Below are 23,511 nucleotides of genomic sequence, written 5' to 3'. Positions count from 1 at the left end.
TTTCTTGCCATGCTGTAACCTACTGAACCTGCATGATTGCCGCAGGAACCTTTCTTGAAAATATTGCTCATTTTCCCAGCATACAGCCTATTCTTCATAATGACCGCCACACCAATGCTATTGCCTAGGCCAGGCTACTGCTGAGTGGAAATGTGGCATGTGTCAAATCAGTGCAAAGGTATGCTGTAAATAACAATGGATGCTCTCTAGTCATTTGAGGCGCGTGATTTATAGGCAATGTTAAAATAGAGATGAGGAGAGAAAATATATCTTGCCTGGTAGCAACAGTGCGACAAGAATTTCTGTCTGCAGACCGGATCTTCCTCTACTTGTCTCAATCTGACCCTGACGGCCCTGACTGTCAAAACAATCAGGTGTGCCTAACGTTCGAAACTGAAGGAGTCATTAATAGATAATGTAGTGTTCTCCTATGGTTTGCCAGATGATACAGTGATATGATCAATTCTGACTTGCTCAGTGCTCAGTGAAATATGTATTGTTCTGTTCAGCCAAGTAAATTCCTTCTTGGTGGAAAGATGGAAGGAGTGAAGGAGGGTAGGAGGCAATGTATGTAAATCTGACTGTTCGTTTTGGGTTGTAGACCATTGGTGTAAAATTGCAGTTACTGGAAGTTCTCCGTTCAGTGTAGTCAAGCTTTAGCCATTAGGCCTAAAACTTCCAGAAACATAACAGTTCTACAAAAAAAAACGTTGAATGAAATAAACCGTGTCTGTTGGAAAAAAAAGAATCGAAAGAATTCCACACAGAGTAAATATTAGCCAAATATAACCATAACAAAAGGTAATTGACTCTCAGTAATTTTGCATCGGGCGTACGCTACAATTTGCGTAAACCAACCCACAAGACCTACGCTTCATCCGCGCAGACACGTTGAGACGGCCTTTCTCTATGGAGCTATATTTAACAGCCCTGCTGGCCATACAAGGTCGTGACTGTGGGATACATTCTGCCGAGCAGCAGCATTATTTTTGTTCTGTGAACCCTCGTCTTGTTGGCTGCCCATTGCTGCAGCTTTGCCTGTATTCGGACTAGCTTTTCTACTTTTGGACTTGCGCCGCTTTTCTGTTACTTTCCGCTACCAACGCTTTGTTTGGGTGAGTATGGCCATGTGGTGATGAATGAGTTTCACTATGGTGAACATTATTTAATTACCATGTTTTGTGATAGTGCAGTTTTTATGAATCACTTTTGCCTAAATAAACAAACACATTTAAAATTAATATATACCAGAAACACTATGGAGTTTCTTGGTGCTTTCACTCTGCTTTTACTGTTCTTGCTGTCACTTTCTTGCATATGAAGGTTTAACCTCCTGTTGTACTTAATCTTAAATTCTTTAATGTTTGTATTGCTACTAATGCCTACGTGTGTTTGTGTGGTCAAATAATATTTTATGTCCATTCATCTTGGTCATCTGCATTGATTTTACTTCCAAATGTTCCAACAGTACATGAGCCCATTGCTGTGTTTGCGCCTTATTAGGGCAAAGGAACACCAGGCCTAAGTTGTGTCAGGAATGATCACCAACATTAGTAGGAAATGGGAAGTGCATGGATATCGACAGGCGTATGGCCTGATTTACATTTAGTCATTTAGCAGACGCTTTTATCCAAAGCGACTTACATAGTATACACATTTTACATTTACACTGATGGCACACTGCACATCAGGAGCAATTAGGGGTTCAGTGTCTTGCTCAAGGACACTTCGACAGGGAATCGAACTAGCAACCTTCTGATTACTAACCGACTTCTTTACCTCCTGTACCACTGCCGCCCTGATGTCACAGGTGGAAATTTCACCAACCAGATATCATGCATGACATAAGCAGCATGGGACAATGGAGCGCCAACACAGTTTAACTACACAGAGAATCAGTGGGAGATGCTCAGTTTACAAGATACAGTATTAGAATACAGCACCTCCCTGAAGCCTCAGTAGACCGGTTACAAAGGTGCCAGTTTTAAACTGCCATCTATTCCCGTATCTCTCCACTGCAACAAATGGTGGTCCTTATATAGTTTCAGCAATTTGAATTTGATGCCAAAATGGTGTAAATGTGGCACCACCATACGCCAAGTAATGACAGATGTCCTTAATCCTATTTCACTAAACTTCAGTAAACATATGTTAAGCCCACAGCACTATTTGTTAATGTACAGACAAAGTAATTCATTTGATATGAAATGACTTGTGTGTTTAAAGCAGCATATCAAGAGGATCAGGGGACCCAACAGGACGGTCTGACCGAAAGTGCTTCAGGATGTCCGGATCCTTGCACAAGCAGCATCACAGCCACCATGAGAGCAGCCACAAACAAACCAGCCATTTGGAGAAGTCCGTGACTCAGAGTCACACCGTGAAGAGGAGCATCCGCCGGTAAGAGCTCACGGGAAAAGAGGGCCCCTTGTTCTCTGAGATGGGGAGGCAAGGCACTGTTGAGAGATGCTAAAAAACTTTACAGGCCTAAACACCAGCCATGCAGGAGAGACTCCTTTTAGATCCATGTTTATATAGTCGCTTATCTATATACAGCATTGATTTCATAAATACCTGTAAATACATGGACTTGACATCTGTTATGTTTTCTTGTATAGGTGTCTGATATCTACTCTGCTGTTGGTCTGTCTCTACCACTTCATCTTATTGCTACTCTAGCTGAGCAGCAGATTTTCTATTTGTCTTTTCTCCGCAGCATATACCAATAGGGTAGTTGTCTTTTGTCCGCAGCATATACCAATAGGGTAGTTGTCTTTTGTCCGCAGCATATACCAATAGGGTAGTTGTCTTTTGTCCGCAGCATATACCAATAGGGCAGTTGTCTTTTTTCCGCAGCATATACCAATAGGGTAGTTGTCTTTTCTCCGCAGCATATACCAATAGGGTAGTTGTCTTTTCTCCGCAGCATATACCAATAGGGTAGTCATACATTTCTCAGAATGATCAGAATTGTTTGAATGTATAGGCCTACAATAACAGCTTGGACATCTGCAGTCTGCACCAACTGTTAACTGGTGATGTATCAGACAGAATTGTTCAGGCCATCCAAATAGATTTACAAATCTGTGGCCGTTAAAGGCAATTACTCGACAGGCTCGATCGATGTCCATATGATGGGACTACACTGACTGACACCACTGACTGACGTGAACAATGTTTTAGTAAAGCGTATTGTTCTGCTCCTGCTCAGAAGCTGCAACATCACTGCCATGGCACAGATGGATGAGTTCCGACATTGTCCATCACTCATTTCATGGGGCTTGACATCTATGATGCCGTTTGAGATGGGTTAGTCACTTTGGGATGTAGGGATCATGTTGTGGTAGTTGAAGCTACCACAGTGAAGTTGTTTTTGAGCTCAAATAAAGTTGAAATATGTAATTTTAATGGGATTGTTGCCAAGGCCTTTTCCTAGCTCCCTCAATTTTGTGTTGGTTGTTCTTGAGTGTGATCGAATGTGTTCTCTATAGTCTTCAGCAGCAGATATGTCTGAGAATGTAAAGTACTGGGGCTGGCAAATCTCGTTTGTTTTGGTCATTAGCTAAGATGAAACGCCTAAACTTTTGTTTGCAATAATATGACATGACCTCATCATTGGAATAATGAAATGATTAATTATTTATAAAGTACATAATTAGTCATTCTGCGAGGGGAAGAAAACTAATTCAGAGTGAAGTTCTAGATGTCTTATCTGTCTCGGTGAAGTGGGAAAGGGATAACACGGCATACAAATCAGTTGAATGCAATTATTACATGTCACTGCCTCATCCTGCCGGGTGGCAATGATATGTGATAGGTCCGCAATTCACATCTGGGTTATGCAGCCGCGACCTTCAAAGTGTGAATGGATAAGTGGCAGTCATACAGCTTTTGTTCTGGACACAACGGAGATGAGGTTTTAGGCATCTTCCACACATTACACTGTGCCACGGTGAGGGACATGAATCTGAGCCTCTGTGGAAAAGTGCCAAGAGTTATTATTGGTCTGAGAAGCTATTTCTGGTAGCTGGGGCATCACATCATGGAAGTGCTGCCTGCAGAACTGTAACTGTAAAGTGGCCTCTGAGCTGGGACTTCGAATGGACTTTAAATGTGAGCATACATTTAGCTGGTTTTATGAACTGAAGGAAGACAGTGGGAGATTTTGATGCTTGAATATACCTTTTGACTAGAGTAGAACACAGGACAAGACCAACCAAATAGTCCAATGAAATATAATAAAATCAGTGTATCCTTTAGATCAGGTCTAGTACTGTGTGTCATTTACATCCATAGTCCCTGTTCCCTGGTGGGTAGATTCAGCTTTGCCACTTATGAGTCCTGAGAGGAAGTGGGTTGTTCAGTGGTAAGGGGAAGGGCTGATTGGTGGAAAGCTGGATATCACACATGATGAGTGCTGGGGCTATTGGTCACTTATGGGACACTGTACTCTATTTTTAACTCCACTAGACAATGGGATTCGTCCGAGGGCCCTGAATGTGTGTCAGGGGCCAGTATGTGTTTCAAGGATTATCTCCTTCATGGTGGTCAAGTTAAAAGATTTGTCTGTGGAGCTCAAACTGGAGCCTGAACGGCAATGTTGGATTTAGCCTTTGATCCTCCAAAGCTGTGGTGGTACTCCAGCTTTTACACTTACCAAAGGCATTCAATACAATGGCATTTTACAATGGTATTGAGTATATAGTGTTCTGATAGTTGCTTACCTAAAGGGTTTTGTTTCCATGTGTGTATGTACTACAGTCGCATGTTGTTATTGTACTGTCTGTGTTTGTTTGTTTTCCCCATTCTATCACTCTGAAGCACTGTGAAAGCCACTGCGGTAGCAGAAAAGGCAGAGGAAACTCTGACCACGCTATCCAAGAAAGCCAAACGCAACTACCTGGCGGTTGACACCGACAGTCACGTCATAGGATATGTGGTACCTGTCTTCAGAAGCAGGTAACTTTATTGAAAAGGCTACCCCTTAAGGACCTTTTGGACTAGCATAGCAATACAACAGGCCAAACCAAAACCTGTGGTTACCAAGCTGTTTGCTCGTTCAACACCCTTTAAAAAACAATATTCATTTGTTCTAAAATGAGATTTTAAGTGACGTTTGAGCAAACCCCTAGCAAAAACCCCTTGGCCTTAGCAAACCCCTAATTGGGAAGACTTGCTGTAAACGTGCCAACTATTATGCTTTAAACAGCCACGTTCTTCAGTCTTCCTCATGTGTACGTTTGGGTCTGTTACAGTCACTTAGTGGCCAGAGACCTGGCAGAGGCCCAGGAGGAGGTCAAGGAGGAAGGGATCGGCTATGTGGTCATGAAGAACCTCTTCTCCAAAGAAGAAGACTTTAAGATGAAGGTGGAGACGAAGACCAGAAAGACGACCATTAGGGAGTCTGCTGACCTCCTGACTTTGGGCAAAAAGGTTAGTGGAGACTACTGCTTTGATTTAGGTCTTAAGGCTTTCGCCCGGAAACATCTCTGAGTGGCAAGGGACACCACTCCTCACTGTCGCCGGTAGTGGCAGTGTTAATTTGGTCATGGGATGCAAATCCTGCACGGCTTCCCCCTTTAGGGAAATCCTGAGTGTTCAGTCTGTGTGAGAGTGAAATAGCAATTAACTGGAATACCTTTGTTGCACAATTGAAAGAAACACCACAGGCATAATAAAGCATCTGATCTTGACAGCTGTGTCCCTCAATGCTTTGTCTGCCCTCAGATTCATGAGAAGCAGGAGTTCACGAAGAAGATGAATGCGGACAGCCTCACCCACCCCCCTGAGTTCATGGTGAAGCCCAAGGGCCAGACCGTGTGGGAGGGGAAGAGCGTGACACTGCACTGCACCTTGGCCGGGTGGCCTAAACCACGCGTGGCCTGGTGAGGATCCCACATTGACACAAACGCATTCTCACTCACTCACTCACTCACTCACTCACTCACTCACTAGCTCACTCACTCACCCATTCATGGACTCACTCACCCACTCACTCATTCATGCACCCACCCACTCACCCACTCACCCACTCATTCACTCACTCACCCACTCACTCACTCACCCACTCAATCGTCACTCACACTTGTAGTTACCCAACCCATGATCACCGATGGAATGATTTGCCGGCCAACTGTTGGCAAATAGATCTGTTTTGCGGGTCAACTATGTTATCACTGACTGCATACCACCCAGTTGTTTTTAGAATTAATATGCAGTTTTGTATAATGTGTCTTTTTAATCTTCCTCAGGTACAAGAACAATGTTCCCATCGACGCCAAGGCTCACCCTGACAAGTACACCGCAGAGAGCAATTACAACATGCACTCTCTGAAGATTCAAAGGTACATCATCTCATTCTCATTTTGTTCTCCCTGTCAAGTTATATTGGCTATCACATCAATGCTTTATTTGTTTTACCTACTGCTATATTTTCTCACTTCTTCATAATACAAACTATTTGCCTTTTACCCTTACTCCGTCTTCACACTTTTAATAATTAAATATTACATTAAATATACCCACATTATGCGTTAAGACAACCCCATATGTTGACGTTGAGCCTTCTGCCGTAAACCGTTTGTGTCTGAGCATGCGCGATGTGCGGGACTACCATCCGGTAGAGGACTACCATCCGGTAACTACAGTAGTGTCTGTCATGCCTTTCCTGACCTCTGACCTCTCTCCACTTGTGTTCCCAGCTGTGATTTCAATGACACTGCTGAGTATCGTGTGTCAGGCCTTAACATTAAGGGGGAGAGTTCCTCCTTCGCCCATGTTGTTGTAAAAAGTAAGTTCCAGAATGTTTCTTGTATGTCTGCTGTATTTACATTTCAATTACTTTTTAAAACAGCCACTACACGGTGCACAAAAAAAACATATACATTTATAAATGTATTGAAATATTTATTTGAAACTTTTAATTGCTTGAACACAGTCAGTGTTGAACATTTTTAATTGCTTGAACACATAACACTGATAAATGAATCAGTATCTTGTTATTGTGTTGTTGCTATACACATCATACAGGCGGTTAAGTGTTGTTTTTAAGGCTCCTTGTGTAGCTGTTAACTGACAGGAGCAGCTTCAATAAGTGTTAAGCTCTTTAGTCTAAGGTTGGTGGCCAGTGGCCTCTTCCCCAGCAGTCTATTTTAGGGTCTTTTAGTTTCCCAGAGTTAAAGGTCATATGCTTGTGTGTGTTTTTTGTGTGTGAATCATGCACAATCCCTGTCTTGTCTCTTTTCTCATGTTTCCAATATTGGTTCATTAAAAAAGAAAAAAATACGTTGTAATTGTTATGTACTTCATTCCAGTACATGATTAAATAGATATGTTTTTGCGGAACATAAAGCAGATACGGATGTCATATGCCTGAAAGAAAGCATTTTGTATGTGCTTAACGATCGGACATATACTAATTATCTTATTATCTCTCAAGGATACCAAGAGGGCGAAAAGGTTGTTGCCAAACCACGTAAGTCAAACAGTTGTTACCACCTCCACAAAAATCCCCATAGTAACATTCTGCATTAATGTGCTAAACAATTGCATCCGCACCCTTGCTGTCGTTGTGTGGAAGAATGAATCAGCTGTTGTTTTTCCAGATGGCTTCTCTGACGAGTTCGGAGTCACCTTCAGGACCACTATCATTGATAAGTTTGCGGTGGCCTTTGGCCATGAGGGCGAGACCCTGAGCCTGGGCTGCACTGTGATCGTCTACCCAACCGTCAAGCGCTACACGCCTGAAGTGCTGTGGTACAGAGATAGTGCGTACACATCAAACGTCTTCTTAGTGTGCAGTGGCTTTGAATTTGTCGTCATCATCATATCTTGTCATGACTCTGAATTGTACTTTCAGTATGTGTTTGTTAGTATCTACTTGTCCGTCTTGGCTTGACTCTGAATTGTACTTTCAGTATGTGTTTGTTAGTATCTACTTGTCCGTCTTGGCTTGACTCTGAATTGTACTTTCAGTATGTGTTTGTTAGTATCTACTTGTCCGACTTTGGCTTGACTCTGAATTGTACTTTCGGTATGTGTTTGTTAGTATGTACTTTTCTGTCTTTGGCTTGACTCTGCTGCTCATGTCGTCTGGTCAGGTGTTCTCCTGAAGCCCTCTAAATGGGTGCACATGCACTGGAGTGGAGAGAAGGCCACGCTGACCCTGGCCCACCTCAACAAGGAAGACGAGGGCCTCTACACCTTGCGTATCAACACCAAGTCTGGCTTTGAGACCTACTCTTCTTACGTCTATGTTAAAGGTGAGGTGACTGAACCGAAGAGGTCGTCCATAGAAACGCGTCTCCTCTTATTAACCGGCGATAGCGCGCTGCTCATTAACAGCTTTTTGCACATTCGATTGTATCTCTATTTGTTAAACAGTTTGGGGACGTGTTTTCACAGTCTTTTTTCACACATTGGTGTTTGTGTCGCTGATTATCTTGGCCACTTATCTTGTGAAAAATGAACCAATGCACCAAAGAAAACAACAAAGGGGAGCTTAACAAACTAAACTAACGAACTAAAACCCACACTGACAGGTTTTCTGTGGGTGCTGTGTCTTTAAGTGACATCTCCCCCCTCCTATTAAATTACTCCCTGGGAATGCTGTGTCTATATCTGGACCCCACATCACCGAAGGCTGCTCAGAAAGGGTGCATGTTAACATTACTCCTTTAAACTGCTGTTAAAGAGATCTGGAGTTCATTCAGAGCTCAATACCAATATTACATGGGCCTTTAGGTGGACTTGCATGTTAATAAGCAGAGTATGAATTCAGTGGAGTTTAGTTAAGAGAAGCAGAGCAGTGTGTTAAGAGTGGGCCTCTGTATTGAAATAACCGCCAATGTCACTTCTAATGTGTGCGTGCGTGTTTGTGTGTGTGTGTGTGTGTGTGTGTGTGTGTGTGTGTGTGTGTGTGTGTGTGTGTGTGTGTGTGTGTGTGTGTGTGTGTGTCAGATGCTGATGTGGAGGTGGAAGGTGCCCCTGTTGCTCCTCTGGATGTGAGATGCCACGATGCCAATAAAGACTACGTGGTGGTGACCTGGAAGCAGCCAGCCGTGGAGGGCAGTAGTCCTATCGTGGGCTACTTCATTGACAGGTCACTTCATCTCCCCTTGGTGCAGCAATCCCGCCTCTCCTTCTGTGCTGTAGAAATAAGTGTGCTAAGGACATTAGAAAAATCGACACAGACAACATCTTTTACCCCACTGGATTAAAATGTATTCTAAGTACTTACAATAGGGTTATTAGCCCTGACATATTGAAATATGATCCCTATTTAGGGAAGAAGAATAATGTACTGCGTAATGACAGCATTATAAATTATGGGTGAGCCTCCCCACTGTCGGCCTCTAATTTGCATTTGGACTGCGGCCATCTTTCCGTTTTCAACAAAAACGAAATGAATCACACATATTTCAAGTCCTTCTGGGCTGTGCGGAATCAAGAGTAAATATTGAAAAGTGAGTATAATGACAACCTGTGTTTCCCCCCCTGTGTAATGCAGGTGTGAGATTGGCACAACCCATTGGGCTCAGTGCAACGAGACTCCGGTGAAGTATGCCCGCTTCCCAGTGACGGGCTTGGTGGAGGGCCGCTCCTACACCTTCAGGGTGCGCGCCATCAGCAAGGCTGGCGCGAGCCGACCCTCACGCGTCTCTGACACCGTGGTTGCCATGGATCCCTCCGACCGCTCCCGTCAGAGAGGTAAGCCCCTTGGGTCTCATTGTATTCCTGGATGACCAAGTGATTGTCATCTGCCATGTGAAAAGAAGTGCATGTTGTTTTCTGATTTAGTGCTATATGATTCAGTGAGTTAAGGCATTGCTAGGCTTAAAATAGGAATTCCAACCCATTCGGCAGCACTTCCACTACTATTTTTTTAAATGTTATGAAGATATGTTTGTCAGGTATTAGCCATGGCGTTGATGCGAAATCTCTCTCCCTTCTCCTTTCTTCGGTGAAGCTGGTCCCTCCGCTCCCTGGACTGGGATGATCAAGTTCACTGAGGAGGAGCCCACAGGTAGGGATCAAACAGGAACCCCTGAGGCCAACAAACGAGAGTAGAGAGTCTTTTCTGACGTGTCTGACTGTGTTGGTCTCTCGGTGTCACTGGTAGTGCGCACGGCCTCTCTGTTGACGTTCTGTTTCCCCTTGCAGGGGGAGTGGTCCCCGGTGAACCCACCCATCTGGCGGTCATTGAGGCCACCAAGAGCTACGTGGTGCTGAGCTGGAAGCCTCCAGCGCAGAGGGGTCATGAGGGGGTCATGTACTACATCGAGAAGGTGAGGAGAGGGGGGGCATCAGATTCCCATGAGCAACTCGGAGATGCTGAGGAGAATGTGTAAACTCTGTGCAGTGTGCTAATTAGCTATTGCAAGGAACTTGCATTCATGTCAGACGAGTAGGGGTGTGTGTGTGTGTGTGTGTGTGTGTGTGTGTGTGTGTGTGTGTGTGTGTGTGTGTGTGTGTGTGTGTGTTTATTGTTTCATATGGTTTCATCATGTCATACAAAGTGTATGATAGTGATTAGGTGACATGACATAGTTGTTTGTGTGTTGTTTTTTTGCCAGTGAGGATATTATTAACAGCATATTGTATAACAATGTTTTATCCAAAGAACTCTACTCTTCATGAGTGTGCCTTGTTTATGTGTGTGTTTGCTCTATGCTCAAAACCATTACACAAACACACCAACGGTCTGCTCTTTCACAGTGCGTTAGCGGTTCAGATAACTGGCAAAGGGTGAACTCGGGCATGCCGTCCAAGTCCCCACGCTTTGCCGTGTTTGACCTGGCAGAGGGCAAGTCCTACAACTTCCGCGTCCGCTGCTCCAACTCCGCTGGTGTCGGGGAGGCCTCCGCCCCTACCGATGCCACCACTGTGGGAGACAAACTTGGTGAGGAGGTTTTCTAAGTTACTGACACTGTGCAGGTTTTTTTTTGCCATACCAGTTTCTGAAAGTGCATTGACACTGGTTTGGGATTTGGGGAGTTTTTACAAAGCTGTTGTTTTCTAGTGTTCTGTTTGTGTGAGAGGTCAGGGGCTGACCAGACCAGTGTGTGTGTGTGTGTGTGTAGGGGGTTGTAGATGGGGAGAGAAAGTGTTTCTGTGTGTGTGTATCTGTGTATTTGTGTGTTCTGACGCGTGTATTGACTAGGGGCATCACGAGACTTGGATCAGATTCTTCTTATGATTCATGTTTGGAAGATGCCAAACTAGACTAAGCAAAGAATAGTTTGGTCTCATCAATAAATGCATGGTGCCACACTATGAGGAAAAGATGCTGTGTTTACGCCTAAGATGTGGGATTTAATGCATGTCAGGAAAATTAATGTAATCATAAAAATGTGAGCCCCTTTTTATTTATTTTGTAATTATGGACCCAAACAAAGACTTTGTGTGTGTGTGCAGTGTGAATGTTTATGTGTGTGCCTTTGTGGCTCAGGCAGTGTATTTTTGTCGTACTGACATGTTTGTTTCCTTGACAGACCTCCCCTCAGCTCCAGGTGCCGTGGTGGCCATTAGGAACACTGCCTCGTCTGTGGTGGTGAGCTGGGGCAAGAGCAAGGACGTGAAACACCTCGTGGGCTATTACATCGAGACCAGCGTGGAGGGCAGCAATGTGTGGGTGCCCTGCAATAACAAGCCAGTCAAGTGCACAAGGTACCACCAATCACACTGGCATGCTGCAAGACTTGATGGACTGTTACTGTCAAGTGTGGCCATTTAGTGTAGAAGAATGTGGTGCCATTGATTAGGGTCAGAGTGAACCACTGAACATCGTTACTGTGGAGTGTTTTATGATTGGGAAGTATAGTGGGACAGAACAGCTAAGTCATACTTCATACTGTATCATCTTATTTATCTATATATTACTACCTTACATATATACATACTCTGCACTTTTCTGCTTTTTAGCACTTCTGGTTGAATGCTAAACTGCATTTCGTTGTCTCAGTACTTATACTCTGTGCAATGGCAATAAAGTTGAATCTAATCTAATCGAAGTCACATCTTTGAGGTCTATACATCTTGTGGTGCAGGTTTGTCTGCCATGGACTGAACACTGGGGACAAGCTGGTGTTCAGGGTTAAGGCAGTGAACGCTTCAGGATACAGCACCCACTCTGCTCTCTCTGAGGCTGTTATTGTGAAAGCCAGTGTTGGTAAGTAGGCATAAGATTTTATCATGACGTGCAGAAGCGCTATTAAAATTCAGTGGGTGTTGATCATTAAAGTACTAAATGTAAATTTGATGGATTTTTTTTTGGTTTGTGCTGTTAATAAAAACAAAAGTAAACCACCATTCATTTTCATTTATAGCTGGTCATTGATATGACTGGATAGTCATTATTGGCCAGGACCCTATGGTAGAAAATAACAATAATTTACAATGTTTTTCTTCATTTTTATCTGACTCACCATTGAATTATTTAAGTCACGTTTATAATTGACATACCTCCCAGCTCTTTTTGCCCCATTCTGTTTGACATTTTGACGGACATTTCAAATGTGGGAACGTGAATTATTGGTCATTTTTCCCCGGCTATGTAATTAGTGCTATGTAGTTAGTGAGCATGAGCTTTGTGCTTTTACTGAAAATGTCTGTTGCCCCTGTATTGCCATTGAAAATATAAACTAACAGTTAAAACTAATGCCATCAGCATAGAGTCTAGATGTTTTCTTGTCAAATAATTATCTTAGTATAATATCCCTAAGCCTTAAATGTTGATGCTGCTGTGCGTCTCTGCATGCTTGAATTGTCTGCCGCGTTTTGTCCATTTCTGTAGGCAGTGCATGACGTGAGTGAGAGAAAAAGCATGTGGACTGTAAAAGAATGCTTCAGTGCCGAGGCAGAGCCAAGAGAGGGAGAAAGAGCGGAGAGGATGGAAACGATACAAGAGTAAGAGCTCAGAATATTACAGTTTGGGCCAGAGGTCAAAAACAGCAACCTGAGAAACCAATACTGTGGGACTGCTGTGAGGTACTGTGTGATTAACATTGCATGACTAGTTCTAGTGAGAGGTTCATGGGCTTTGCTTCATGGGATAGTAATGTGTGTGACACTGTGTGTGTTTTATATGGACATAAGTAACCCAGTTCTGATCGGTTTTCCAAGTATCCGGTTTTGTTGTTTGGACAATCCCTATTTCAGAAACCTGGATAAGCCCTAATCCCGATTTTAAGAAAGCCGAACATGCTAGCTGAAGTACTCCAAAAGAAACCAGAATGCTGGTGCATGTATACACCTTACCCAGGTTTCTGAATGCTGTGCAAATAGCCTGCAGTATCAGATTTCTCCGTTCCCTGTGCATGTAAACAAACTACTGTCTGCATTGTTATAGGACTGTTTGGTCATAGTTGCTTGATCTTGAAAGCCATTGCATCCATCAGCAACTATTTGCCGACATCACGTATTAATAACAACTATATCAATGTCCTTAGATATTCATTAAGACCTCAAACCAAACACCAAATGAAAAGTCACCAAAATATGCCAGCCACTGGACAATACTAGGATGTGAAAAGATAAAATGAACTAGTTGCTCAGAAAAGCTCAAACCCCTCCGGGGGGATACGTGGTGAAGTGAGGGCTAGCGGCGTGTCGCTAACCTGTGTGTCCTCTGCCACTCCGCCTGCAGCCATCTCTGGGCCTCCCAGCGGCGTCAAGATGGCGGAGCGCCTGCGCGACTACATGGTGATTAGCTGGCAGCCTCCAGCTAAGAGCGGCGGGGCAGACATCGTGGGTTACTATGTGGACTACAGGACAGTCAAGGGAGGCGTCACCGGCCAGTGGCATGAGCTGAACACTCAGGCGGTCACTGGAACCTCATATAAAGTGAGTCAAGAGAGCCTGTGTTGGTAAACACTTCAGTATGACTGAATGATCGTTCCCTGTGATTTTACTTATTCAGCTGAGTATGCAGTTACATTACATCAACAATTCTTTAATTCTTTAATTCCATGTGTGTGTGTGTGTGTGTGTGTGTGTGTGTGTGTGTGTGTGTGTGTGTGTGTGTGTGTGAGTGCGTGCGCTACCATAGCAATCACCATGGATTACCGTGGCATTGTTATTGTCAAATGATCCTGTAATTTCACACAGCACAGTTATGTTGTTCTTAGACTCAAAGTCTATTTTGCTTTACCTAGGCGGAGAACCTGAAGGAGAATGTCTTTTATCAATTCCAAGTTCGTGCCGGCAACATGGCAGGCGTTAGTGGAGCCTCCTTGCCCAGTGTGGGACTGGAGTGCAAAGAATGGACCGTGGCAGTGCCAGGTAACTAATCCTTATTCTGAAACATTTTCACCCAGTCATGGAGTTCCATTTGTTGGACATGAAAAATGTTTGTATCCTTGAAAAACCTAGTAGGTTTTACCCTAGAAGCCGTAAATAAGGCATTCTTATAGTGGTTGTCATGGTAGTGGGTGGCAAGGGCTTTATATTACACTCATGGAAATGGAATAATGGTGCCCAATCATAGTAGCTGGTACATTTTTCTATGTCTGTCAGAAGATTTCAGAGTTTCTTGTTGATGTTGTCGCTCTCTGTCCCCCTGGCTGTGTGTTCAGGGCCTCCCTGTGGCCTCCATGTGCTGGAGGTGCGTAAGACCTCCCTGGTGCTGCTGTGGGAACCCCCCACATTCAACGGACGCAGTCCAATCGACGGCTACTACGTGGACATCAAAGAGGCCGCGGCTGATGATAACTCCTGGAAGTGTGTCCACGATCGGTCCATCAAGCTCAAGTACAAGAAGGTCAGGAAATGCCGTTTGTCACGGCCTGTTCGGTCGGTTATCTCACACCAGTAGGTATTTAAGACGCGCATCTATTTATAGAAGTGAGATCACTGGGACCTGAAGTAGGACCAGCAAGAAGGCTTATGAAAGATGATAATTGTCCAGTCACATGACAGTCTTCAGTGACACGGTTTGGTGCCACCAAGCAGCATTTAGACCTTGGCATTTGAAGGGGGTTTATATTATATATTATTGTATGTATTATTGTATATATATTATATTATTGTATGTTAGTGACAGCTGAGGACTGAAGACTACCTGTCGCTCTCCCTCCCTCAGATCACTGGTCTGAAGGCTGGTACAGCCTACCATCTTCGCGTCAGTGCTCGAAACGTGGTTGGCGTTGGCAAGCCTACCAAGGGGCTCGGTCCTGTTGTTGCAGAGACACGCCCTGGTAAGCAGCAGCTTGCATGCTTCATGCCTGTTTTGATAATATACTTGTTGGATATCGAACTAAGAATATGGCTTATCGCCATTTGTTTTGACGTGTTCGGATTCGCCTCACCTCTCCACAGGCACCAACGAGATCATTATGGATGTGGATGATGACGGCGTTATCTCTATGATCTTTGAGTGCTCTGCAATGGGCGAGGGTTCAGAGTTCATATGGTCCAAGAACTACAAGGAGCTCACAGACACCTCTCGCCTCACCATTGAGACGTCTGGGGGCAGGTGAGTTTCTGTTTTTATGTCTTTCCATTTTTTTAACCCAGTTATTTCAAGACATTTAATGATGAATATATGGTTTGTATATTTATCACGTATGTTATATATAAACATAATACAGAAATAAAAAAGAAAACATGCTTTGTCAACAAGAACCGCTATGGTTTGCAAAATGTTTCAATGATCAGAACACACTGAATAGCCATTTTCAGATATTAAAGCGTCTGCAATTTGATGTCTCTACCATCCTCCAGGTCCAGGGCCATCTTCAACAACGCATCTGTGGAGGACCTGGCCATCTACTCATGCAAGGTCACCAACACGGATGGCGTCTCAGCCAGCTACACACTCACTGAGGAGGGTGAGTCAGCCAGCTATACACTCAGTGAGGAGTGTGAGTCAGCCGGGCTCCATTCATAGGGACACTGAGACGCTCCAGTCCGGACAAAGGGTGTGTAGGTGGGGGTGGAGGGGGGGGGGACATGTTGGACTGCAGAGGTGACAAGTGTCCTTCAGTTTAACTGGAGAAGAAAGATGGCGATGTGGTGTTGACTGAAACGGGTGCGTCATGTCTGCTTTTAGCTTGGCACAGTCAAAGGGGAGGCCAAGTCATATTCCTCATTGATGGCCTTCATCATGAAACCTCAAGGACAGAGCTGGACTCGATTCATTAACAGTCACTTTAAAGGAGTATGTTGGTTGACATTTGTCACAGAGTATGTGTCTATAGCAGTTAAAATAGCTGAGGAGGTCACTTGAGGAAAAAGAGAGGGCTTTTAGAAAAGAGAAAAAGAGCATTTATTGGTGATGTTTTTTCCCCCTCTTATAGTACTGAAGCGCCTGCTTGATATGAGCTTTGACCACAAATTCCCCGGTGAGTTCATCTTTAAAACAACAAACTGAACAAACTCGGATCACAATTAACATTCTATTCCTTCATTCAGTGAAATCTGTGTGTTCACCATCATCATGTCTGATCTGCAGTTATACCCTTCAAGTCTGAGATGGCTATTGAGCTGCAGGAGAAGGGCAGGGTTCGCTTCTGGGCTCAAGTGGCTAAGTTTACAGAAAACTGCCAAGTGGAATATGTGTTCAATGACACCACCGTCACCCAGGGAAAGGTATGCCACCTGACGTTCTGGGTTGAAACAACAGACGTTCACACTCTCATACATGGATCTGTCTCTGCCTTACATTTTTTGTTACAAATCAGTTACGTTTGCCTCATCAGAAATACACGGTGAACTTTGACAAGAGCGCAGGCATCATTGAGATGTACATGGACTCGCTGGAGGTCACTGATGAAGGAACCTACACCTTCGACCTGGTCGATGGAAAAGCGAAGGGCCGCACCAGCCTTGTGTTGATTGGAGAGGGTAGGTTGGCCTCAGCACCCCAATTTAATTGATGTCACCCAGCATCAGGTTCCTCAACCCTACAGTGGCACTAGAAGGCCACCAGGGGGCAGTCTAGGACCATGTACTGGGCATCTTGTATGAATTTCCCAGGGTCTGTAGTGACTAATGCATCTCTGTGAGAGGAGAAAGTGGGTTTTATTATGTGTAGTTCTATTTTTCTGAACAATTGCCAACAGCTAAATATTTATAATTAATGAAAGAAATAAGTGCATTATGTGTATGTTTGGCAGTGTTAACAATTTGGTGCTAACATCAGAAACATATTACTGAATAGAAACCGCTCAGTTACTTGAAATCATGCCTATTTTCCTAGAATTTGCTGTTCTACAGAAGAAGTCAGAGTTCGAGAGGGCAGAATGGGTCAGAAGACAAGGTACAGCCTTATTAAAAATTCTCTTTACTTTATATCCAGTGAAATGTGAACTTACATAGTCTTTGAGAGGTGGGTTGAAGTCTGACACTGTTATCTCTCATAGGCCCTCACTTTGTGGAGTATCTTGGCTTCGAGGTGACCCCAGAATGCAATGTGCATTTGAAATGCAAGGTAAGAGCGCAGCGCTGAAGGAAAAGCCCACTGAACAAATTGAAAAAAAAAAAACGAATTTCAGTACGTGCGATATTTTACTCTGATGTGGCTTCTCTCGGCGTGACAAGCCTGATCAGGATTGTATGACCCCTGTGCCCCCTGTCATCCTGTGTGCCTCCCTCTGCAGATTGGAAACATCAAAGCAGAGACCGAGATCACCTGGTTTAAGGATAGTCACGAGATTCAGGAGGACGATGAGGAGGCACAGAAAATCAGCACTGAAGACGCGGTGCTGACCTTCGATATTGCCAAGGTCAGAAGTCGACGTGGGTCATGAGCGATGTAATGGCGGGGCATTTTAAGCAGATGTGTGTGAAGTAGAAATTTGCTTCTACTAAAGCTGCCATGCTGCTAGCTGCACTAGATGCTAATCTCCCTCTCTCTTCCTTGGTTCCATAAATGATGAGATGTCAAGGGCAGCCATGTACTCTATTACATGAATACATGTATGCTTATCTATTTCAAACATGTATTCGGATGATGTGCACAGTAGGAACATATTCCTAAGACAAAATGTCCATACCGTACACATATTGCATGTCACATAAAGTACCGTAGCCTAGGTTCGATTACATTCAGAACTGTGTCCATACCAATTAAAATGTTAAGTTAAGTAAATGTTAAGATTTAATATATCAAATACAATAAGCATCTGAGTCCAACTGTGCTGGTATGGCCCCTCGCACACATAATATTTGAAACACGAACGGTATGATTTGATTGAAAGTAAAACCTCTACTATAGCTCAGGGTGAGAATGATGGCCGTGTTATTTTGAAGTGGCGTTAGACCCCATCATCCCGTCCCAGTTGGACTGAACTCCATGAGAGTTGAGATGCCGCCCCTGGTGAGCCGGGGTCCCCACTGTAATTGGCTGAAGAGAGAGGAGCGGCATGCTTGTGATCAGGAGAGGCGAATCTCCCACGCCGATCCTGCAGCGGGCGCTTGGGATTAATGGGCTTATCTGTCTAATTCACAGAGTGTGTTTAAAAAAGACAGAGAGGAAAAAAAGAAACCCGCTGCTGAGGATGCCCCCAAGATGCCTAAAGTCTGGAGCTGCTTTTTTCTCTCTAAGTTGCCACCATACGTGTTCTCTCGTCATGTCCTCATCTCTCTATTTCTCCTTATCTATGTGTCGTCTTCTGTCCAAACTGCAGCATGTAGCGCAGGAGAAAAGCTTGCCTTTTCAGGATTTATGTTCTCTCTGTGATTTGTTTTACCTGTCTGTGTGAAGCCATTCTGATACCGTTATTTTATTGATAGAGGTCTCCAGTGTGTCTCTCAATATCCTCCCCTCAATCTCCTGTTTAGATTTCAAAGAAGGATGCTGGTACCTATGAGGTCAAACTGAAGGATGAGAGAGGAAAGGACCACAGCAAGTTCGATCTGACAGGCGCAGGTTAGTCAGCCGTGCCCTGTGATTCATCACGGCTTGCTGTAAGGCCGCTCGACAATGAAAATGACTTTGCTGTGCTGTCCCCTTACAGGTTATGAGGCGGTCATGAACGAGGTGTTCAGAGTCATCGGTGAGTTCTTTTTCTGTATCAAATTTCCTTTGTGTACACAATTTCATGTGTTTTTATACGGGGGAAGGTGGGTAGGTCTGTGCACTGTGTAAATGTGTAAACAATCCCACCATGTGAGAGTACTGGTTCCTCTCCAGCAGTGTTCATTTGTTCTTGTCTTCCTCCTCATAGCAAACTCCTCCACGGAAATCAGTATTATGAGCACAGAACACGGCATCATACTTTACTCTTTCGTTGTGTATCACACTGAGGAACTTCGTGTTGGCTGGCTGCTCAAGTATGTTCCATTCTCATATATCCAAGCCTATATGTCGGTCACTCTTACTCTCTCTCTCTATCTCTCTCTCTCTATCTACAGATAAGTCTGTTTATTTTTGTATCCATCCATCTCCATCTATTTGTCTGTCTTTCCCTCTTCTTGTATGCGTGCCTATCTCTCTAACCATCCATCCATCCATCATTCTGCTGACCCCTAGCATGCTATCTTACCTCCCCAGGAGGGGACATCTAGTCCCAATGAGTCTCAGTGGTGTGATTTCTCTGTTTATAACCCTTGTTACGACCTCCCCTCTCTCTCCTACAGAGAGTCTAAGATCTCCCACTCGGAGAGAGTGCAGTGCGGTGTGACTGGGGAGCAGCTGTGGCTCAAGATCAATGAGCCCACAGAGAAAGACAAGGGGAAGTATGCCATGGACATCTTTGACGGCCAGAGTGGCGTCAAGAGGGCCTTTGACCTGTCTGGACAAGGTGGGGGCTCAAGGGTTTTGGCAGACTTTTGTGAGACTAGAATCCCAATCACTGAGGGATGTTTCGGTGTTATACTGGTGTTGCTGGCGGCCCGTAGTCTACCACATACTTAATATGTAATTTCAGATTTCTATTGACTGAAAGAGGAGTGCTAAAGAGTTCAGCTGATTTACATCTTTTATGTTTGTTTTCTTACAGCATGGGAGGATGCGTTCGAGGAGTTCAAAAGACTTAAGTAAGTCACTTTTTAATCCATGCGCCTAAGCCCCACATACACAGATGAATGTGTCTATGCTTGCTTTTGTGCAAGTCTTGGCTGAACAATAGCTGAAGCATTGATCGCCATTTAGTCAAATCTGGCTAGAGCAGGATCTCATTTTTAGACACACAACCATACCCAAATGCACTGAAATATTTGTTTATGTTTGGAAAGTAATTTATGTAACCCCCACACAAAGATCCAAAAATAGACTGTTGACCTTAGTGCGTCACAGCACAAAGACCCATCCTGAAACCCTTCCTGGTATTGAAGTGTGGAAGTAGCCTAGATAAACCGCACCGTCTCTGATTCTATTTGCAGATGCTAACTGATGTTATTCTTTGTTTGTCTTTCCTCTCTTCCCTTTGCAGGGCTGCAGCTATTGCAGAAAGAAGTAAGTGACTTTATTATCACTGCGCCCACCTGTGAAAATGCATCTCACTTCAAGTGACGTATGAATAGATGTTACTATAGCAGCCATTCGTCTCCTGCACTGAAATGGAAACCTTTCAATAAAATACATTATTTATCAGTGCAATAATTAATTCATCCATATGAGTTATGTTTTTAGTTGGCTGATATATCATTGATCTGAAGTAAAGGGAAAAGGAAAGTAACATTTTTCTGTTACAACGTTGACCTTGGTTTTCTTATCTCATCCTCCAGACCGCGCTCGTGTTGTTGGAGGTCTGCCAGATGTGGTCACTATCCAGGAGGGCAAGGTAATATCCCTCTCTCTCAGCACTCTTCAATTCCCTCTCAGACTGTTATTGGATGTCCTTCTCACATGTACTGTAGCACTTCATTCTACTGTGTGTGCATCTCCCAGTCACTTCATCACTGTTAAGGATATATTGTACCCTATTTTCATATGCCTGAGATATAGAGTTGATTCATTAAAGCCAGCATAATTGACAACTTCTTTTACAAGCCTCTGGTAGTAAAATATTACTACTATCTGGGGCTCTGCAACTAAAGAGTTCAACTTGGCACAAATATATAAACCAATTAGTGGGCTTCAGAAGAGATGAATGCTAACATTGCTCACAGCGGTTCGACGCAAATATCACCAATACTCTCTTGTTATTACATGAATTATAGTGAAATGTACTGAATGTGTGTACTGTTTCACTGACTCCATTCCATTGCCCATGTACAGAGCTGTGTCCTTAAATTTGCATTGTCACACAGTTTGGTGACTGGAGGCGAATGTTTTATTGTTTCTCATGAACTTTTATAGCAACATTCATAGTCTGATTTTAAAGGGCAGGTCTTGGCCACCTAATTAAACTTTTCCCACTTTCCTCAGTCTCTTAACCTCACTGGTAATGTATGGGGAGATCCGGCACCTGAGGTGACCTGGTTGAAGAACGACAGAGAGCTGGTGTCTGATGAGCATTACACTCTGAAGTTCGAGCACGGCAAGTTTGCCAGCATCACCATCGCAGCAGTGAACACAGCCGACTCTGGCAAATACGCACTGCAGGTGAAGAACAAATACGGCACAGAGGCAATGCCGTTCACCGTCAGCGTCTACTTCCCAGAAGACGAGGCAGACAGGAAGAAGGTGGAAAAAAAGTAATGCCATTGAGAGTAAAAATGGAAGGAGGGGCTAAGACATGACCAAACTCTCAAAGTATTCTAGCCCTCAGCATGTCTTAATATAATAAAGAAATAAAGAAACCCACACTGAAGGAATCTATGTGGTGTTTATGGGCATGGTGAACTTTACACATGGTCTCTAATTCAGAGATTCAACTGAATTTGAAATCATGCCATGACTAACTCATAAAATCTTGAGATTTTGTGAAGTTAGATTATACATCTAAAATAGCCCAATTGCAGCTGATAAGACATGCTCTATGTTACAATGCTTTGAGTGTTGCCCTCATCTGAAGCATACATCATTTGTATCACCTGCATTAGCTGTATACATTGTCTTATGTGTAGTCTGTGTTGTTGTGCCCAACCAAGACACAGAGGATAAATTGGATGAACACAGCATCTCAAAAGGAAGAGGAAGATAAGAATGATACAAGATAGTTTCATTAGCCCAAGCAGTCAAGTGTATGAAATTCGCTTCCTCCCTGTTTGTTCAATCTACTAATTTCCTCTTTGGTGGGGTTGTGTGTTTACTCTTACTTGCCTGTGTGCTTGTATGTGTCGTCAGTGTTGTCTGCTTCTGAATATTGTTTGATTCGGTTGGTGTATCCTAAGGTATTTGTGTTGATCCCAAGTTATCGCAGTGTAATTCATTCAAGGTAAATGAACAGCTGTAAGCAATCCAACCATACAGTTCACACAGCATGTTTCTCTTGGCACCCTTTTTCTTTCACTACTTTGAAGAGGTAGCCTACAGCTTTCATAGATCTCTGTGAACTGTGCTCTGAGTGTTGGCCTGTTACTTTCATGGAAAGGTCATATGCTCAGTACACATGAAATGAGATTAGTTCTCCTGTCGTATCAGAACACTGGTGTGGGGAACACTTGCTACATAACTGCTAGTTGCAATGGGCTACAGAAATGGGTTAACATCAATACGTTTAAAGCTGTTCTGTTATGATATAGGATGTACTGTACTAATTAAACATCCCATGCTTCTTAGCCTCTCTGTTTGGCCTCAGCGTCTCACTTTATTCTGAAGATTAACTGAATGATTATTACAATTCTGAAGAATAATCTTACTTTAAAGACTTGTGTAATAAGTAGACTTTGTCAATGTATCTTGCACAGAAAATGTATCCAGATGCAATTAAGGCCGGCAGTAGACAAACAAGAGGCAGAAAAATAAACATTTAGATGCGCAAAATAAACATTTAGGCTTTATAAGGAAATACTACCATGCCTCCAGAATCACGCATTTTCTATTTATCTATAATTATGACTGCCAATGCACGCAGGCACGCGGCTGTGTAGTGTTTGTCAAGTTTTTCTTTCTTCTGCTTTTTTTCCACCAATTTATATTTGTCGATATTATATACTTAGACTTCACCAATCCACATGAAACTTGGTATGCTTGTAGCCCCACATGTCTGATACGGATATAAGGTTTGTGGCCCTAGATGTGTTTTGCCCTTGATGCCCTTGGGGTAGGGTCTAAGCACTTTTTGGGCAGTAGCTCAAAAAACGTTTTGCCACAATAGTTTATGGCAAGCTGGCTTCTAGGAGGTGGCGCGTTACCTTAACTCATTCAAATTAATTTATGGAGTGGTGCCACCTAGGGAATAATGTTCAAAGCAAAAATGTAGCACTTCACTAGCCTATCTTGTGATGTAAAGGTTCAAACTTCATGAAATGTGACACTCTGCATCATTATCACATCATTTGGATGTGTGGCAAATTATGTGATTGGGTTTTCCATAGGGGGAGCTGCAACTGACACATTTCAATATCTCAAGAACCACTGAAGCTAAAATTTTGAAATTTGGTATGCTTATACTTGCCAACATTTGCTTACATTTCCTAACATCTCCCATTCGACTCACTCAACAAAATGACCACCACCAACGG

The 23,511-nt window shown here is 43.5% G+C and overlaps 1 protein-coding gene across 4 annotated transcripts; it reads left to right on the top strand.

Annotated features, from left to right (window-relative positions):
• The first annotated feature begins 941 nt into the window (after nt 1–941).
• Nucleotides 942–22,614, top strand: myom1a (myomesin 1a (skelemin)). Of its 4 annotated transcripts, none has more exons than XM_031563097.1 (38): nt 942–1,115; nt 2,230–2,400; nt 4,822–4,959; nt 5,256–5,433; nt 5,728–5,885; nt 6,252–6,344; nt 6,702–6,790; nt 7,439–7,474; nt 7,605–7,766; nt 8,100–8,261; nt 8,959–9,100; nt 9,509–9,708; nt 9,968–10,024; nt 10,162–10,286; nt 10,717–10,900; nt 11,493–11,667; nt 12,048–12,169; nt 13,646–13,842; nt 14,154–14,280; nt 14,574–14,758; nt 15,080–15,194; nt 15,316–15,472; nt 15,721–15,827; nt 16,296–16,340; nt 16,451–16,587; nt 16,698–16,842; nt 17,198–17,257; nt 17,361–17,428; nt 17,598–17,723; nt 18,449–18,517; nt 18,781–18,868; nt 18,957–18,995; nt 19,167–19,272; nt 19,579–19,742; nt 19,941–19,977; nt 20,373–20,395; nt 20,668–20,723; nt 21,311–22,614. In XM_031563097.1, the coding sequence occupies exons 2-38, from the start codon at nt 2,285–2,287 to the stop codon at nt 21,581–21,583; spliced, it is 4,461 nt and encodes a 1,486-aa protein (XP_031418957.1). In that variant the 5' UTR covers nt 942–1,115; nt 2,230–2,284; the 3' UTR covers nt 21,584–22,614. The 4 variants fall into 4 exon arrangements, with proteins under 4 accessions (XP_031418957.1, XP_031418956.1, XP_031418959.1 ...); XM_031563096.1 differs by having other exon boundaries at nt 2,227–2,400; XM_031563099.2 differs by lacking the exon at nt 4,822–4,959 and having other exon boundaries at nt 2,227–2,400.
• Nucleotides 22,615–23,511: the final 897 nt, after the last annotated feature.

The sequence above is a fragment of the Clupea harengus genome, chromosome 25, assembly GCF_900700415.2.
Source record: "Clupea harengus chromosome 25, Ch_v2.0.2, whole genome shotgun sequence".
NCBI classification, from domain to species: Eukaryota; Metazoa; Chordata; class Actinopteri; order Clupeiformes; family Clupeidae; genus Clupea; species Clupea harengus.
The sequence above is the reverse complement of the archived record's forward strand: the minus strand, read 5'-3'. Positions and strand labels throughout refer to the sequence as shown.

What these genes read in the sequence shown, in the direction of transcription:
- myom1a (XM_031563097.1), top strand. Translation starts at nt 2,285, where the DNA reads ATGTCCGGATCCTTGCACAAGCAGCATCACAGCCACCATGAGAGCAGC. An exon ending in GTGGGCTACTTCATTGACAG is followed by an intron (nt 9,101 to 9,508) that starts GTCACTTCATCT and finishes TGTGTAATGCAG; the next exon opens with GTGTGAGATTGGCACAACCC. An exon ending in CCTTGTGTTGATTGGAGAGG is followed by an intron (nt 16,843 to 17,197) that starts GTAGGTTGGCCT and finishes CTATTTTCCTAG; the next exon opens with AATTTGCTGTTCTACAGAAG.